The sequence below is a fragment of the Paralichthys olivaceus genome, chromosome 3 (genome assembly GCF_024713975.1).
Source record: "Paralichthys olivaceus isolate ysfri-2021 chromosome 3, ASM2471397v2, whole genome shotgun sequence".
NCBI lineage: Eukaryota > Metazoa > Chordata > Actinopteri > Pleuronectiformes > Paralichthyidae > Paralichthys > Paralichthys olivaceus.
This window is the reverse complement of record NC_091095.1, coordinates 24967467-24986359: the sequence shown is the minus strand read 5'-3', so window position 1 is coordinate 24986359 and position 18893 is coordinate 24967467. Positions and strand designations below refer to the sequence as shown.

The window sequence follows — 18893 nt, the reverse complement described above, 5'->3', positions numbered from 1 at the left end:
AGCAAAATGCAGCCTTGTCCTCAGAGTTACATCAGCTGATGCATATACCATGTGTGTTAAATCAAATTGTGGCTGCTCATCATCTGCAGGATAAGTATCTGTCTGTGTGCATGGGAGTGTGTGAAATCAAAGAAGTCAGAGCCAGCACTCATAGGGTAGCTTTTTGTAAGATAGCAACCATGCACCATGAAGTAATAATCACACAAGAGAGCTCTGTGTGTCCCTGTACGTATGCTCATTTGTAGTTGTAATGAGGTTGGAGAGCGGCCCTTCAGTTACAGCCTGGGTCTTGCTGAGAGCTGTCCACTTACAGCACAGATATATGCGTCAGCAACAAAGGAAGAATGTAGTAGCTGAAAGCTCAAGCCTTTGCACACTGAGGAAAATGGCTTCCTTTTCCTCAGTGTGTGTGTGTTTAAAATGACAGATGGGAGCATTCATGTAATTGCTTTTGCCTGTGACATGATTGTGTTCATTAGTCATTTTACATCCAACGAAAATGACCATCGTCGCCTGTAAATATATGTTTGTACAAGTTGATTTTGTTTGGTGTGTATGATTAAGACTTTTGTATGAGTAAGTTGTATGTAAGTCTCAACTCATCTCCTATACAGGCTTTCTTATGAGCTTTCAACTGCATGTTTCTCGAGGATGGATTCCATGTGGTTGAAAGCTCTGGAAAAAGATAATAAATGGACCTTGAGTTGACCAAGATGGTGCAGGGACAGGTTGTTGCTTTTTTAAAACAGTTTTGATCTGTTTCATCATCACAACAATCACACAACTTTCATTCATTTCTAAATGATCTGTGGATGACAGAAGCAATAATGACTCTTTCCCCCTTTTGTGCCACTCGACTTTATGAGGACAGACAGTGTAGCCCTGGTAGAGAGACACTGTCTCTTGAGGCAACCCTTCCTTCAGTTATCCTTGCCAAAATTATTTCACTCTGCAACAAACTTGACGAGTGTATAACAAGGTATGTCCTCTTGCTTTAAAGGAAACATGGCTCAAAAGCAAGACTCTCATTTTGATTTGTAAACTAATGGTTTCAGGGTACTATGGTATGGGTCTGCTACACCAAAGTCTCTCTCTTTATGTCATCAAAAACTGGTGCAACAGGTTGGTTGTTAGGGAGATAGAAAGCACACCCAACATTAACTCTTATCTGTGCCCCGATGACCCTTTTATTTACCTAGGGAATTCCCACAGCTATTTGTTAAGCTTGTGTATATTCACCTCAAGGTGGATGTTGACATGGTAACTCCATGCAACCAGGAATGTCTTTGTGTAATTTGTGCCAGTATGAGACTTGGACTGCTCCAATTAATCTGTCAAGGGAGCTTCCTTGATAGAGATTCACAAAATCTGAACTACGTTGTGTGTTTGGTACAATCCCAGAAACCTGCCATGAAGGTAAACAAGTCTGAACAATGATTTGTTATCAGTACTGATAATTCATGCAATGCATAGATGGATGTGAGGGTACACAATAAATGAGAACCAGTCCAAGAGAGAAAGAATGTGAAAATCCTTTTAAAAACCAGACTTCAGAAATGTTGTTCATGAGTAGAAGATAAACAGACAGATAAGAGCGAGGAGCTGAAACCTTCCACGATGGCCATATCGGGGGATATTTTCATAAAAATTGTAGATATGTCTTTCTTATCTTGCTCCACCTCCTCATTTTCTTTTGAAGAATTCCATCATTATGCTGATGCCAAAAAACTATGCTTCAGATTGAATCATGACTCCAAGCCTGTGGCGCTGCATCAATGAAATCACTTGAGTGGACTGTGAAGGTATGAATTCTTTTCTGTGCAGGACCTGCTGCAGCTTGCTTATAGGTCAGGCATTGGGTCTTGACAAGAACCCTATTAAACATTGTTCTGATACACCTACAGGGTGAAAAGACTTATGTGCAAATAGTCTTTATTGATTTCTCCTTAGATTTTGACTGGATCCAACCTCACATTTTATTGGAAAAGCTTGAGAGCATCCACACCCCTGATCCTGACCTGATATGTTGGCTGATAAGATTTCTTAAGTTTGTTGTTTATCATGTGTTCCTCATCACTCCAAAGGTGCCTTACCTCTCCTCTTTTATTTGCTTCGCACACTTTTGCGTACACTTTCGCACACTTGCAAGAGATTTGATTAGGTGATGTGATCTTTGATGATGGTCACCCTGATCATGGCCTTGTTATCGCAGAATTCACAGACTGTGCGAATCATTCTTCATGGAAATCAAATTCAAGAAATGTTTTTAGAAAACTCCTAGTGGTGACCTTTGATTTCTCGAGATTGAACTTTGATAAGAAACTTAAACCCAGAGGTGCAGTAGAGCATTTAGGCAGCTATTATTACAACAACCATGTTACAGTTATCTATGTAGTATTCTGTGGTGTTTATGAAAATGCAAATAATGTTTTATTATCCGGCTTGAATGGTGAAGTGTGTTAATCAGTGTTGGAGGATCCTGAAAGTTGCAGGGCCTACTCTTTTAGATTGAGAATATAGGACGAAATGGTGAATATCCCAGACATATATATATAATATCCATCTAACCCTTATCTACATAGGGTTCCAGGGGAGCTGAAGCACATTCTAGCTAACATTAGGTGTGAGGCGGGGTAAATCTTGGACAGGTCTCCAGCTATTAGGGCCAATATTTAGACAGAAACAACCACTCACTCACATTCACACTTCAAAACATCTTATCCCCAGTCTGCATTTCTATGGACTGTGGGAGAAAGCCAGAGTATCTGGAGAATGTAAGATGGATAACTTGATCCTGGACAATAATATATTGAAAAGACTTCTTTGGGGTGGATAATGCTAACAGCACTGGTTCAGTAACTCATGAAATTTGCTAAATTACCATATCCTGAAGACTCAACAACAAACCTTTTGATTGAACATAACGGCAAGGATGCAAGCGCCAATGTAGAGGAAATAATACAGTATATTGGAGGCAGTGGTGAATATGAGTGACTGAGCATTTCTCTCAGGAGAGTCGTGGCTTTTCTTTTTAGCATGCTTTTGGTCGTAATTTTGCTAAATGGTTAAAAGCCTAAATGTATCCAAGGTAAAATGTTTAGAGGATGACTGCTTCTGCTCTTTTCACACTTGAGTAAAAGTTTCCCTTGTTCTATTGCAGAACGCTGCCACTTTTGTCATCTTGGAGTCAATGCCTGATAAAGTCTGATCTCACCACACATCCAAAACACCCACAAACCACTCCACTCATAACCACTAAGCCATGAAATGCTATTATTGTGTTTTCAATTGTTGTCATTAGCTAAGTAGAGGATCCAAATGGACCACAACACTGGTCAGATTTCAAAATGCTGGCCCTAATGTGACCAAAGAGCACTTAACTGACATATTTACTGCTGGTAACTGATTTATTCGTTTGTTTGTAAGCATGAGAGAAACATTGGATGCATCTGGGGTAAAATTCTGCTCTAATGGTTCCACAAAAAAAAATACATTTTATGTTACAAATGACCGAAATTCGTTTCTCTTTTTCTGCAGACACATCATGACGGAGCTGATTGAAACAGAGAGGCTATATGTGGAGGAACTGCAAAGCATCATGGAGGTACAATATGTTTACTAATCTATTACCTTCATTTGTTATTATTAATTTAAATTGCTGAAAAAAATCAGATGCAATATTTTTTTTCTCAATAGAAAAATCTTGCATTCTCTCGCAGATAATACAAAACTGACAAAAGGTTTGTCTTTAATTAGTCTTTGCATTGGATTTACCTCATTAACTTAACATCACAGCCCTGTTAGAGTATTGACTTCTTATAATCTCCAGGGAATCTGGAACACAATGATCCCGCATCGGAACTTCTTTTGTCACAAACGCACCTGAGCAGACACACTTCAACACTGCACAGTCCAAAACAAGATGTGCAATTCTGCACTTAGAGCTCTGAAGAGGTGCTCTATATGCCTTGCTTCATTTACATTAAGACATTTGTCACACCTAAGGTATATATATATGTAGCGGCTTTGTACTCCTCCGTTGCGTTGTGTATTTCACAGAAGAAGACCGTCAACTTTGGCAAACATGTCTTTTATTCTTAACATCTGGCAGAAGGATCGCACACAGTTAGTCCGGGTTTCCTCACACACACACACATACAATTGATCATCAGATAAACAGCAAGGTCCAACTGCTCTAATATTAAAATGAACATAACAGAGCTAACACAGCGTAATGTACCTGGCAGAAGGATCGCACACAGTTAGTCCGGGTTTCCTCACACACACACACATACAATTGATCATCTGAAAAATGTAAAATGTAAAGGAAGTGCGGGTTAGCTAACACATGCCACACTAGCCATTTTATAAACAAAGAAAAACAAAACAAGGATCGGCTCAACTGTTTAGGAAGTGTATGTTAATGCAGTGCAACTTAAACCATGTTTTAGTATTAAGTTACAGTTAGTAATATAAAACATTAGCGGAGCTCATATTCGTGCACCTACCAGATAAACAGCAAGGTCCAACTGCTGCTATCTCCAGGGGGGCACACCCTAATCTACAGGGGGGGGGCACGACCCTAATCTACAGGGGTGCACGACCCTAATCTACAGGGGTGCTGCATTTAAGAACCCCAGGATATTTAAGTGTCAGTGTTGTGAGATGAGTTTGTATGGCAAGTGGAATCATACTACACTTTAACTCCGTTACATATATATACTAAATGATACAAATATAATATTTTGAAGGGCTTTCTTTAACATTCCACGACGTTAAGTCACATCAGAATCCTTTTTGCCTTTTGAACATCCCATTTTCAAGATTTGATCTGATGCAATAGCTTCAAATTAGATTGCACCCGGACAACTGCCCCTGGGCTGAAAACCACAGTATAGTCATAAAATGAAGCATATTGTGGTAGTGTATAGTAGTCTAATTCATGACTCATGAGTGTTAATCTGTGGACTGAGCTGGTGTGCTGATGGGCTGTGGTTTCTGTTTGAAATGAGCTGTGTTGTTTTCACTGATTTGCCTGATGTTCTCTTCTTCGCCGTCTCATCAGTCTTTGCTTCTCCCCAGGGTTATTTTGCAGAGCTGGATAACTCCGAGCTCAGCCATCTCACCCCCCCCTCCCTGGAGAACAAAAGAGATGTGCTGTTTGGCAACCTGCCAGAGATATATGAATTTCACAACAGGTAAATGAAATGCCATTTATACTTCGCTTTGCCACATTTGCTACTGTATCATGGAAACAATGGCATCAGTGTTATAAAAACAGGAAATCTAATATTTACACAATATACAAATTAGAGGAACAGTAAGCCAAGTCCAATAGTAGCTCAGTGTTTGCTCCTCACTAACTTTTTTTTCCGCTTTGTTTACGGAGTTGGGTTGTAGTAATATTAACCATTGTTGATTTGAAAAATACAACATAGATTAGATCAACATCAAATTCCCAATAATACTGTAAGTAGAAGATTTTTGAAGAGCCTCTCATTTCTAAACAGACAATTTGTCGGTTTATACAACATATGCAAAGTATAATTGTTTGTGGAACAGTTTGTTTTTGTAGTTATTGACAGAAATAAATGCAATGAGCTTCTCACATACAACTTTAAACTACACTGACTTACAGCAAACATGGCATATATCATCTCCCATTCAAGCCACAGTTTAAAACTTTTGAAAAAAAATAAGAGCATGTAACTGGATTTCCTTGACATGCATGTCTTGTATTTTGTGCATCTAGGTATGCACTCTGAGCATGAATGGGTCACTCAAAGGGCCTACTGTGCACAGGCCTTACGACCCAAGGGTCAGGGGCCCCCTAGAGCCTATTTGTGAAGTAAACTATCTTTAAAAAAAAAGACACATAATTTAGGACATGGTATATTTGAGGCTTCAGTATCAGTAATTTAAATAAGAACAGCAGATCTGCTCTGGTTTAGTTATAATCAGGTATAAAATCTGCTCAGCGGGCTGTCAGTACATATCTGCAGTAACAGGAAGCTTTACTTTCTCTCCATTTTGTGACAACTAAATACAAATGTAGTAAATTCAACAGCAGCACTGAAGACTGTTTGAAGCCATTTTCATCTCTTAGTGACATTTGGCAGAAATCTCAGGAGCTGCTGTTGGATGGAAATCTACAACTGAACTTTTCTTATTATCTGTGTACACACAGTAAGCAGCCAAGCTTACATTCAGCTGTGTCTGACAGGATAAACAAATAGAAATTATAAAATGTGACTATTTTCCTCTATAAATTGGATTGTCTCAGTATGCATTAGTGTAAGTTAAAATAATGACTATTCAAAACATCCCAAAGAAAACAAAGTTTGATAACTGTGTCAAAAAAATTCGAAAAAAGTTCTACAAATTTGAAGTTTGCAGGTCGTCTGCATTTAAAGCTTGAATTATAGGTATACATCATATTGACTCCATCTGTGTTTCAATAGTTTCAAAATAACTTGACAACTGCCAAATATCCACTATTTTCCAAGCATTCTGTTTATTTTTGAAATATCAAAATATAAAAGTAAAGCAGTGGGTTACACAGACTTTTATCATCTGCTCTTGTGGCTCTTGTCTTCACACTCACTCCCACAAATCCCATCTGTCTGCATTCCTGTTTCTTTGTTTGCTGACGGCAGCCACACACAGACACACACACACAGTAAACACAATAATGTTTACATTGACGTTGAAGTGCTCTAAAAAAAAAACTAAGTGCAAATAAAAAAATATACAAAACACGAAGCTAATTAATACAATGTAATTGAAATTTGGTAAAAGCACACACACACAAGTTAAAATGCTTGCATTGGTTGAGTAGCTTGTTTAATTTAGCCATATAATTAAGAATTATCCCAAAATTAGTTGGACTAATATGTCATTACTTTAATAGCAGGACATTGATTTGTGCAATGATCTGGATAATGAGTTCGGCCGGCTCCACGTAATCCCCCACGGGAGCCGCACAGCTCTGTTTGATACTCGAGGCTCAGTGAGGCCTCAGTCTCTGGGTCTTTCTCAGGAGGAACAGTAAACTCATGGGGGATTCATCTCTGTGACTCAGAAGCTGACCACATTGTTAATGACACAACATGTTTCCATTGTCAGCTGTTGCTGATGTGCCGCTTATATGTGTCTGCCGGTTCAATATCTGCCCTCTTCACATTGTAGAGTGAGTGACATGTTCAGTTCAGAGTGTTCAGTCAGGATGTAGCAGTTTTTTTTTTAAAACAAATGCGTATCTTTATTGGAATGACATTAGTCATAGTATGTTACTCGCCTTTGCTCTGTGTGTCCTGACTGCGGAGCGATCAGTTCAGATTCATTTTGTTTTGCTTGTGTTTAACCAGGAGGGTGGAGGGAGGCCCCTGTAACAAAAAAAAAATAATGTTGCTTGGCAGCCATTCAGATCAAATGAAATTCCACTCACCTTCATTGGGTGTGCATGAGACAATTTCCTGTCCCACCTGGTGGTAGATTAACCACCCACAATGTATAGTAAACAAACAGTCTTGAATTCATGCAGAAGTAAACTGTTTCTGCCCAGGATCTGTTTTGCTGGATGCAATGATGAGTGAACTGACATTTTAATAATTCAAGCTTCATAGTAAAAAAAATCATTTAACCCTTGACACATAGGCTTCATCCATACTACTTTTTCAAACTAAAACAGGCTATGAACAGCTTTTATTCTCTGGAAGAGGGAATACAGCCAGACGAATCAGTGAAGGCTACATTCTGACCTAAAAGACCCGAGCAGTTGTGTGTTTGTGGAACAACATCGCTTCCAAATACCTCTGTTGCTGCCCATCCAGACTACAACACTGTGCTGGAGTTTTCCAACTCAAATTGGGCCAGCAGTGTTTCCAAGCTTCCCCTTTTTAGTGGCTCTTAAAGTCTGCAGTAGCCTGGCACATCCACAGCAGAGTTTATGCATTTCCAAACAAAATGTATGTAATACTCTCTGGAGGATTGAAGCAGTGACTTGTTTTCTCTTTTCCTCTTTAATTCATCTTCTCTTTCTTCCACTTCCTCCTCCCTCTTGCTTGTTTCCTGTTTTGTCCTTCCCCCTATATATTTCCCTGTCTGCTTCAGCACACCCTCTGATCTCTCTGTGCAGTAACTGATAAAAGTGTGAGGTGGACCAAATGTTACTGCATCGGATTCTTTCCACTTCTTTCATCTCCTTTCAAAAAAACGTGGCCAAGACCCAAATTGTTCTGGGCCCACTACTGTAACATTGGAGGTGGAGGAGGTTAAATAACCCATGAAGATCCAAATGAAATAGACTGTGGGAACATCTGAACTGTTGAAGCTAAAAATTACTAACACGTGTTGGTTTAATGACATTAAGTCACTTAAGGCATTTGGGTAATTTAGCATCCAGCATGTTCTTATTCCTGTTTGTCCATGGATTCCCTGCAGGACATTTCTGAAAGAGCTGGAGAACAGCATAGAGAAACCAGAGCTGGTGGGAACTTGCTTTCTGAAAAGGGTGAGTAGCTTTGAAAGTCTGCCAAAGTACTGCACGTACACTGTACATTGGCTATTCCCAGTTTGTCAGTTTACACTTTACTATAATTCAGAGTGAAATGTTCTCCTGTATAATAAATACTTTATTTTTTTCATATAAAAGAACTGAATACTTCACCACATCTTAGAGACTAAATGAATAAGTTACTCATTGTTTACTCTACTATCGTAAGACTAAACGGCAGCTGTGGCTGAGGGGTCATCCTCAAACCAGAAGGTCAGCAGTTCAATCCCAGTCTTCCTCATCTGCATGCCGAAATGTTCTTGGGCAAGATTCTGAATCCCGGATTGCCCATCCTAGAAAAAAAAAGTGCTGCACATAGATGCATTGTGTGAATGTGTGTGTGTGAATGGCAAACTGTACTGTAAAGCACTTTGCGTGGTCATCAAGACCAATTAATAATTCATTTAGTACATCTGGAAATTCTACTCCATTCAGCTCACCCATAAAGATAATGTTGAGTTTCCAGAATATTTGAATGTTTCAATAATTCTGTTACCTCCTTTTATAAACATGTGGGAAACTAATATACTGCAGTCTATTGCAAACCACATTCTCAGGAATAAACTGAATGAATACGCGCTCTATCTGTGTCACCCAGAACTGACCTGCGTCAAGTTTGTGAAGATACTATTTATGGCTGAGCTGAGCTAGATTTGACAGGTTTACCTAATGACATTACCAGGGTAAGAATAGACAGCCCTTCACCTATCAGTACAATCACATAGATCCAATCTGTCTTTAAGGAAATATAATTTCACTCGAAGGTTGTTTTAATTTTAATTTAAGCAGTTTTATATTTTCCTTTTTTCCCCCTTTTTCTTTAATAATTTCTGCAATTCACAATCAGATATAGATCTGTTGCCGATCAGGTGTCAAAGTCCTGTGGGTTTTTTTTTTTATGATTCAAAATTCATTGTAGTCGACTATACATATTCAAAGCATACATATGTGATCATAGAATATAAGGAGGTTCTCACAAAATTGTTGTTGCTGTAAACTATCGTAATCAGTTGTTATCGAGGGACCCCTTTCATCTCTGAGCCCCAGGCAATTGCCTGTTTTTGTTGAGACGAGCCTGGTTATGAAAGGTTTCCTCTGACAGATACGCTTATTTCTCATCCCTGAGTCTGAGATTAGGCTTGCAAACTCAATACCGTTCTTTAAATCACTGCTCAAAACTTATTTTTACTGGGAAGCATTTCTAACATGCGACCTGTAATTACTTTCACCACAATAATGACACTTATGGAGTTCACATATGATGTTCTTGAAGTCCCTCTCTCCTCCCCTGACCCCACCACCCCATCTCTCTCTCTATTCTATTCCCTCATCTCCCCCCACCTCCTCTTTCCCCATTTGCCCACACTGAGTCTGGTTCTGCCCAAGGTTTCTAAAGAGTTTTTCATCTTCACAGTCCCCAAAGGGCTTGCTCATTGTGGGAACTAAACAGTTCCCACAATTTTTGCTTTTGACAGCTTCTGACCCTGCTTCCTATATGAGGGTAGGTATTTAGTTAAATCTAGTTTAAAAACAAATAAATAAATAAATAGAATCAAAAAAGGCACAGAGGTAATGACATGGCTTTCATAGCACTGCCATACATACATTCTTCTTCTAGCCATGGATTTTGTTATTTTTCCTGTGAAGCACTTTGTAACTTTGTTTAGATAAGTGCTATCCAAAAGCAAATATTATTATTATTTGATTAGTAATTAATCATTTATAGGCTTGCTTTTGTGGGAAAGAGGGTTAGTATATACTTTTTGTCTCAGCTAATGGTACTGAAAGAGGAGATGTCTAGCAATCAGGGCCGAACTGTCTTTTCAGACTTTGTGTGTTCTTAAGTGCAATCTGATCGAATCAACTACAACTACAGTGCAGTGTATGTAGGATCACATTTAAACACATGTTAATACAGGGACCAGTCACAAGTGTGACTGTTGCAAACAGGGGGAAGCTATGTATAACATGTGCTCTGCTGCTTTATGGGAAGAACTACAGAAAGTGAGAATGTAGAAGTTCATTTGACTTCCTGTTTCTCAGGAGAGCAAGAAGGAGGTCTGTTTTCCCCTTTACAAGCTCTCAACCCTCTGCATCCAGCTGCTTTAAGCTCATCAAGCTAGATTTTCCTCTGTACCTGCAGCATACATTGGCAGCTTGATTAGAGCGGTGGAGAACACGTCAACAGAGATGATTAACTAAGAGTCCTGTTATATCTGGCAGTGGATGCCTCAAGTTATTTTAATTTTTGCATCTGCCCCACCCCCAGTCCCTCGCAGTGAATTTAGCGGGAGATCCCCTTACAGCAACCTCTACAGACTTTCTGTAAACTTTATGCTAGGGGGCCAGGCAGATAACGTCCGCAGAAACTCTGGAGGCTCTCACTCGGGCATTTGCAGTCACCTCCAGAGAACTACAGAAGATCTCTGGAGTTGTTGGAAAGCAGCTTAAGTTCCCTGAACCACAAATGAGCCATAATGGTGGGCTGCGTAGAGAAAGTGCTGCACATAGATGCACTGTATGAATGTGTATGCAAATGGATGAATGGCAAAACTGTAAAATTTAAAGACTAGAATAGAACTTTATAAACACAAACCCTTAACCATTTAACAGACTTGACAAACTTCATATTCCAGCTGCAGGTGAAAAAGACCCAGAGCTGATGAGAGATGATAGAAGGATCTAACTTCTGTCACATGTGTCTTTGTTTTGTCAGAAAGAGGAGCTCCAGGTGTATCAGAAGTACTGTCAGAACAAACCCCGCTCTGAAGTCCTCTGGAGACAGTGTGGAGACAGTCTATTCTTTCAGGTTACCCAAACACACACACACACAAACACACGCACACACACACTAGGACAAAACAACTCAGGCTAAATAAACTAATTTTCTTTATGTGAGGCCTCATATAGCAGTAACTTAGTGTAACGTGACTCCCCTAAGATTGAGTTAGTGAATTCTTTTTTGGGTGAGTAGTTGATAAGTTTAGTCATTAAGCACTGGTGCTACTGTCTAAGACAGACTGCAGTCTTTGTTACAGTACATCCTTTATATCGGAAACCTATCAGAAGCAAGAATTAAACTCACTTGATGGTAAATCTACAAATAGCTGCTGTTGTAGCCAATGTAGCTGGCGTGTTTTGCCGACTGCAGTTTTAACGCTAAGTTAAGTCTGTCTGTCGTGTCTGTCGTCCCTTCCTGATGAAGAATGTTTGGTGTTTCTCACAACAGGAATGCCAAAAGAAACTGGACCACAAACTCTCCCTGGATGCCTACCTGCTGAAGCCTGTCCAGAGGATCACCAAATACCAACTCATGCTCAAGGTAGCCATACACACACACACACACACACACACACACACACAATAAAATGCTCGCGTTAGTTGAGTAGCTTGTGTAATTTAGCCATACAATTAAAAATTATCCAAATTTAGTAGGACTAATATGTCCGTACGTTAATGACGGGATATTGATTTGGAATGATCTGGATAATGTTAAGCCTGCTCCACGTAATCTCCCACAAGAGCCACCCAGAGCTGTGTTTGAGTCTGGAGTCACAGTGAGGCTTCAGTCTTTCACTACAGAACTAAGAGTAAGAAACATGTATACATCTTGTCTGTGTTCTGTAATGTGTAAATCTGCAAGCTTCAGTCTCAACAAGTTAAAACATATTTGATAAATATGCATTTGATCTCTTATTATGATACAGATTGTTCCATTAACCATTTATAATTTAGCCTGATAACATGTTCATACTATTGCGATTACAGATGCATTATGATGCTTTAAAATACAATAAATAAAATATACAATTACATATAACACATACATACGACTGTGGAAAAATTGGGACTCATTGGCCCGATCCCATTTCATCCCTTGGCCTTACCTTCCCCTTTGTTTTGCACGACAAAATAATATAACTTGTTCACGTGTAGGGGTAGGCTGTCCCAATACCTGCCGAGACGAAAGGTTAAGGCCAAGTTATTGGGCTTTTGTAGCCCTCGAAACAGAGTGCCTTGCGAATCACCGGCAAGCTGGGAGAGAGACCCACAAATGTAATATTTTCTCCGTTAATAAGGATTTTATAATTACGATTGTTTATCACGAAATTATAATGATTATACTATCTTAGTTTAATATCATTTCAATGAATTATGTTCACAACAACCTTAAAAAAAACCTAACCTGTACTTTCACATAATTTCATCCAACACACCCCCCTCCTTGAAGACACACGATGTACTTGATTGAACAAGCAGATAGACGCAATGTTACTGAACTTAACTGCTCCTCTAATAACAAAGCATCCTGGCAGGGTAGTATAGTACAGCTGTGTGCTTTTGATTCATACGTGAAATAATGCAGAGCATCCGGGCTTTTCAATTTCAAATATCATTGATTCACCTGCATTAACATAGATGTTATTTGAATATTAGATGTTTGTCACTTTAGTAACAGCAAACAATAGCAGTGGTTTATTTAAGATCTCAACAATGTTATTACGACATACTGGCAAAACTTTGTCTCGTCTGTTTACATCGATGACTACTGATAACATGTCAGGTTTTCATGACGACTACTGATGATGTAACAGCTTCTTGAAGGGCTGTCCCAATTCGTAGGGGAAGGTTTCAACCCCTACCCCTTGTGACTCTGTTTCAAGGTGCAAATAACCCTCAAAAACAAGGGGTAGGACCAAGGGGTGACTGGGCCATCATCTGGTCTTTTCTTCTGACATTACAAACTCATTACAAAAATCATTTAAATGTCAATATACTGCCTTTTTTATGAATACTACTTATACGACAGGTGGCTTTGGCTCAGGAGTAGAGTGGGTTGCCTCCAACCAGAATATCAGTGATACGGCTGTTCCGACAGTGAATGGATGAACGGCAAAGCTGTTCTGTAAAATGCTTTGAGTGGCCATCAAGACTAGAAAAGCTCTATGTAAATATAGACTTTGACTGTGAAAATCAAGATGTTAAAAATGTGAGTTTACTTAAAGTGTGTAGAATTTAGTGATATCTAGTGTTGAAGTTGATTGTTGCAGCTGAACACCCCTCACCTCACCCTCTCCTTCCAAACATGAAAAAGAACCCGTGGTAACCTTCAGTTGTTATAAAAACTCAAAAGGTGTTTAGTTTGTCCAGTCTGGACTAATGTAAAAAAACATGACGGCCTCCGTAGAGAGGGTCCCCTCTATGTAAATATAAAGTATTTAAATATAAAGGACCTTTTCTGGGGTAAAGAAAACTACAATTCTTACAACTTAGATGAAACAAACTAGTGAAAACATCATGCGGATTATTCTACATTTCAGCCAATAGTTCCTTTTCACCTAAATCTTACACACTGGACCTTTAACGCAGATATGAATGTGGTCAACTAATGCAGTGTCTCTATTCCATTTTATTTATTTAGTGCCAAATCATAAATAAGCACTTTACATAGAAGACTCTTTATACAGAAAACCCAACAGTTCCCACAATGAGCAGCACTTTGGTGACTGTGGAGAGAAACACTCCCTCATTAACTGGAAGAAACCTCGAGCAGAATGTTTTGAAACTGTAAAACTGAACTGAACTTGAAAACTGTCAATAAACAAATTGAGTCAACTTAATAATTTACATAAGTATGAAGTCGTCTCTGCTATTTAATTACATTGACACCCCAAGAATACTTTGCTTTCTATTTACATCTCTCGCAGTTTGATGTGTCAGTGGCAACATGCTGCAGTGACTCTTACATTATCATTGTATGGGAGCTGGGCCAGAATAGCATTTGTTTTATCATCATGAAAAAAAACAACCATGACTTAGTTGAACATGAAGTACTAATATTCTAGTTGTTTTTCTTTAAAATGTTGATTAAATTAGTTCAACTGTCAGCATGGATGCCTGTGGCTTGGGAGGTAGAGCAGTTTGTCCTTTAACCAGAAGGCTGGTGGTTTGATCCCTCTTTCTGCATGCTGAGGTGTCCTTGGACATGATACTGAGCCCCAAATTGTGTCTGCCAGCAGAGTAAGAACGATGTGTGACAAAGTGCTTTACATATGCACTGTATGAATGTGTGTGTAAATGGCAAACATACTGTAAAATGTCTGAGTGGTCATCAAGACTACAAAAGTGCTTTTTAAATACAGAGCATTTACCATTTCATCAAAGTCAAAATGAATCGATTGATTGCAGTAGATTTCTTTTTGTTGTTTACAGTGTAAAGCAGCTAATATCTCTAAAAAAGTCTTAAATCCCCTCCCTCCCTCCCTCCCGCTTCCCTCCCATGGGCCAGGGCTGTTAAGAGGATAAAAGAAATACCACATCATGATCGTCCTCATGAGCCTCACAAGTGTTTTCTTCTTGTATCTTTCCTTGTTCAATCTCTCGATCCCGCTTGCCCTTTTCCTGTCTCCCAGGAGATGTTAAAATGCAGTAAAAGTGAGGGCATGGCTGAGCTGGAGGAGGCTTTAGCGACCATGCTGGACATCATCAAGTCTGTCAACGACTCCATGCACCAGATAGCCATCACGGGTTTTGAGGTCAGTATAAATAATGAATTCATCATCATCTTGAACACAATGAAAATAAAGACAAAATAATATAACTTGAAATATAAGGAAACAAGCAGCTAAGTCACGTTAATCAACTTTAGTTAGGTAGACTGCACTTTGTAGAAGCATGCACAGCAGTTGACTTGTGGTCTCCCAAAGTATGCAGAGTAGGCTTTTGGATGATGTGATTGGTTCAGTGGAAAAAGTGATGAGAAGACCCTATACCCAGCACAATTTCGGGTGCAGGTGTGGACTGCAGGACTGATGATCAGAGGAAACGGGTAGAGGTGATGTCAGGTGGCAAAGTTGGGTCTTGTCTGGATGTAGAGGAGGATACTGGAACCCACAGGAGGTGCGACAGGAGACCTGAAGTGGCTGACAGGTGAAGACGAGAACCAGAAACAATTGAGGCTGGCACTTGGAGCTTCTGGCAAAAAATGGATGACCTGTCTCAGAAATCAGTGAGAATATCATCTTTATTGCCACGCGCTCTGTATCTGAATCTAATTGGTCATTTTGGGTGTCAATATAACGTTATGTTATCGAAACAAGATATAAGGTTACTTGGGGGGGGTTCCGTCTCGGACTGAAAGGTACTGTACTTCTGGTACATCACAGGGGGATGGAACTTCACAGCATATGCCGTATGTACTATGCCCTGAAATTCATCAGAGCGTTTTCCTTCTTCTAAATCTAAATGGTACAGTGCTTCTACAGCACAGGGAGACAGAACCTCACAGCCCATGCTACATGAGAGTCTGTACCTCAGGGACCCACCTCAGGGGCTTTCAGCGTGTCTCAGAGCTTTTAACCAAGCCAATACTGCATTTAAATCACATAGCAGTCTACAGAGAAATGCATTTTCAGAAGTTAGGTAACCATTGTGTTTTCAGGACCCAGAGTAAAAATGAAATAATTGAGCCCCTCAGGGCTTTATTATACATAATGACTGAAAAGAAAAATTAGTATATAGTGGTATACAGCAAAAAGGCAGTGAATAATGAGACAAAGTGAACACCAAAATGACAAAAATGTAGATTAAAGGTGTGTCAGTCCATGGTGGAACAACAGTCTCTGGACTTTGTGAAAATAAAGTTAAAACTTCATCTAACAGAAATATTGCAGCAGGTGATCAGGCTCAAATTTCATGATCTGCTTCTGGTCACATTTAATATGTAGAAAAAGTAAACACACTGCCTTCATTTTTGGACGTTTATTTTAAGGTGACCACAGGTGGGTACATGTTGTATCACAGTGACAAAGCAGATGTTTTTACTATTTCTTTTTTTAACAGTTTGAGAAGCAAATTTAAACACAGTTATGGTGCGTCAGTGTTGTTTCTTACAACATAAGAAAAGAATCACGAGGGAGCAGTTGAAAACTCTGACCGAGTCTGTCCACACAGCGTAAACTCCAGATAATTCATTAACCAACCAATCTTAAGAACCACCTGTCTTTGTTCAGAGGGACAGGGAGTCGAAACCATACTTGGTTAAAGAATCGTTGGAGGGTGAAGGGAAGCTGAAGAAGTTGTTCTAATTCTTTGGATGTTCTGTTTCATGTCTAAGAGAAGAAACATTTCTGGTATTTCACATCACTCCTTGGTGTTGCCAGCCAATGTTTTCAATCTGTTAGAAAGCTCAGTCGAAAAATGACTCTGTTCTATGATGTGACCATGTTTTAGTTATCTTTGTCGAGGTATAGGGAAACTCTGTAGTCATGGCTTGACTGTCAATGTGTGAATCTGAGGACATCAGTGAAGACTGTTGTGGAACATCAGTATACCAGTTCACATATGCATGACATCATTGGATATTTTTTGCATTCTGCCTAGTGTCAGATGGTTTCAGACCTTTATTGCACAAATCGGCTCAGTCAGATATTAAAAAGACTTCGTACTATGGAGCTGGAAGAGTAAGGTCCATTGTCGCTCTATCAAAACAATTTCTTCCTGCTTCGTTCCCTTTGTAATTATTCATAAATATTACACCTATGGCATTCACAATGAATTTGCAGCTCAAGACAAGAGGAATAGTGAAAAGATCTATGAATTCATGATGATGAAATTTCAATGGTACAGATTATGCAAGTGCATAGAAATGCAAAGACTGCTGGAATAAATAGTCAATGAATAATATGTCATTCTTCAAGTGGAAGTGTTTTACTGTCATACAATAATATCTGTAGGATATTTTGCTTTTGTTTTCCTTCATGAATATTTTTTTTGATTTCTTCTTAACTGTTGATCTGTGACACTGTGAAAGAGCCAAAGTGGGATCATTCACATAGAGAGATGCTCTAAATATCTAACTGTGTGTGTTTGTGTTGACAGGGAAACCTGAGTGAGTTGGGGAAGCTGCTGATGCAGGGATCTTTTAATGTGTGGACTGACCACAAGAAAGGCCACAGCAAGGTACAACCTCACTTGCCATTAGATAGTATCACTGTCCCTTCATCATCAGCGATGCTGCGTATAAACATTATAATGCTGTGCCTTTTAAATCATACATATGTGTACATTTGTATCCCAATATCTTGAGTCGCATGGTGCACATTTTTAGATTTCTAACTTTTCCATTTTCCCAAGTAATTATGTGCACAAATGACTAATTTGAGCTCTAAAAGTATTCATTTGTAAGACTTAACAATAACAAGAGCATAGTGTTTGATATGAGGCTCCACAAGTGTTAGAGCACCCAGAGAGGGTTTTTGCAGAGTACAGTTTTAGAGGAGAATCACAGTTGCTGACAACACCAAAATAATTAAACAGATGTTATACTAACAAGTTACCACACTTTAACACTAGTAGTTGGACTGTGGAGTGAGCTGAACAAGGATACATACAAAATGACTGACTGGCCTGATTTCAGGTGAAGGACCTGGCCAGGTTTAAGCCCATGCAGAGGCACCTCTTCCTGTATGACAAGATGCTGCTGTTTTGTAAGAAGCGAGAGGAGACCACCGATGGACACGAGAAGACCCCATCCTACAGCTTCAAACACAAACTTAAGGTCAGATGGGTGGGTCACACATCAGTGGGTTCACGGTCTCCCATGGACCTACAGCTGGTGGTAACACACCGAGATAGCAGCAATCTTCATTTGTAGCCAGCGAAACCACACAATCCAGACTAACTATCTGAGTAAAAATGTGTTATGATGCATGTGTACGTTGCCCATACACGTGTTTTGTATCAATCTATGAGACAGTTCAATTTGTCCTGTGGTCTCAGCTCACCCCTGTGTGTGTTTAACTGCTACAAGCTTTACTGTCTGAAATTTGGTGTTGGGCAGTTAGCTTATTGGCCGAATAAGAAAATATACAATACTCTGAAGCGATTAAAAATAACTGCAATACATTTCCAACTCACCTTCAGCTCCAGCTCCAAAATGATTTAATTCGATGCAAAAGAGAACACACAATGTCGGTCCTCTTCCATGTTTGATTTCCTTCTGAAGTCACATTTAATCACGCAGAAACTCCAAATTCCAGTTCAGAATGTGGCGGTAATGCAACTAAATTCCGGTTGCCAACCGCCATAAAAAGACTGAAGAAGCTATTCCGGGTTTCTGTGGGATTTTAAGTCTCTGGAATCGGCTCTGTGAAATAGTTTCCTCATGGCGAGTGTGTGCATTCTGAGGATTATAAGATAAAAAATCTGTTAAATCTGTCTCTGATCTCTTTTCAAAAAGTAAAACAAAATAAAATAGAAAAAAATAAGAAAACATATGGGTCATATTTACAGTAATTCAAGGAGAGGGTGACAGAGCTCAAATGCACCATCACCTTTT

At 39.3% G+C, this 18893-nt stretch overlaps 1 protein-coding gene and 1 long non-coding RNA gene across 16 annotated transcripts in view; one reads left to right on the top strand and one right to left on the bottom strand.

Moving 5' to 3' along the window:
* mcf2l2 (MCF.2 cell line derived transforming sequence-like 2) overlaps positions 1-18893 on the top strand; it is a 122518-nt gene that overhangs the window by 66223 nt on the left and 37402 nt on the right. For all 15 annotated transcript variants that reach the window (XM_069522571.1, XM_069522573.1, XM_020081330.2 and 12 more), the window contains exons 16-23: positions 3538-3604; positions 5083-5198; positions 8443-8512; positions 11271-11363; positions 11784-11876; positions 14968-15090; positions 17435-17515; positions 17973-18113. In XM_069522571.1, the coding sequence (XP_069378672.1) occupies positions 3538-3604; positions 5083-5198; positions 8443-8512; positions 11271-11363; positions 11784-11876; positions 14968-15090; positions 17435-17515; positions 17973-18113 (784 nt within the window). The remainder of the gene's footprint in view (positions 1-3537; positions 3605-5082; positions 5199-8442; positions 8513-11270; positions 11364-11783; positions 11877-14967; positions 15091-17434; positions 17516-17972; positions 18114-18893) is intronic.
* Positions 4072-4382, bottom strand: LOC138407261 (uncharacterized). Its single transcript, XR_011240693.1, has 2 exons — positions 4241-4382; positions 4072-4104 (listed from the first exon to the last, which is right to left on the bottom strand). It is a non-coding gene; the product is annotated as an uncharacterized lncRNA (long non-coding RNA).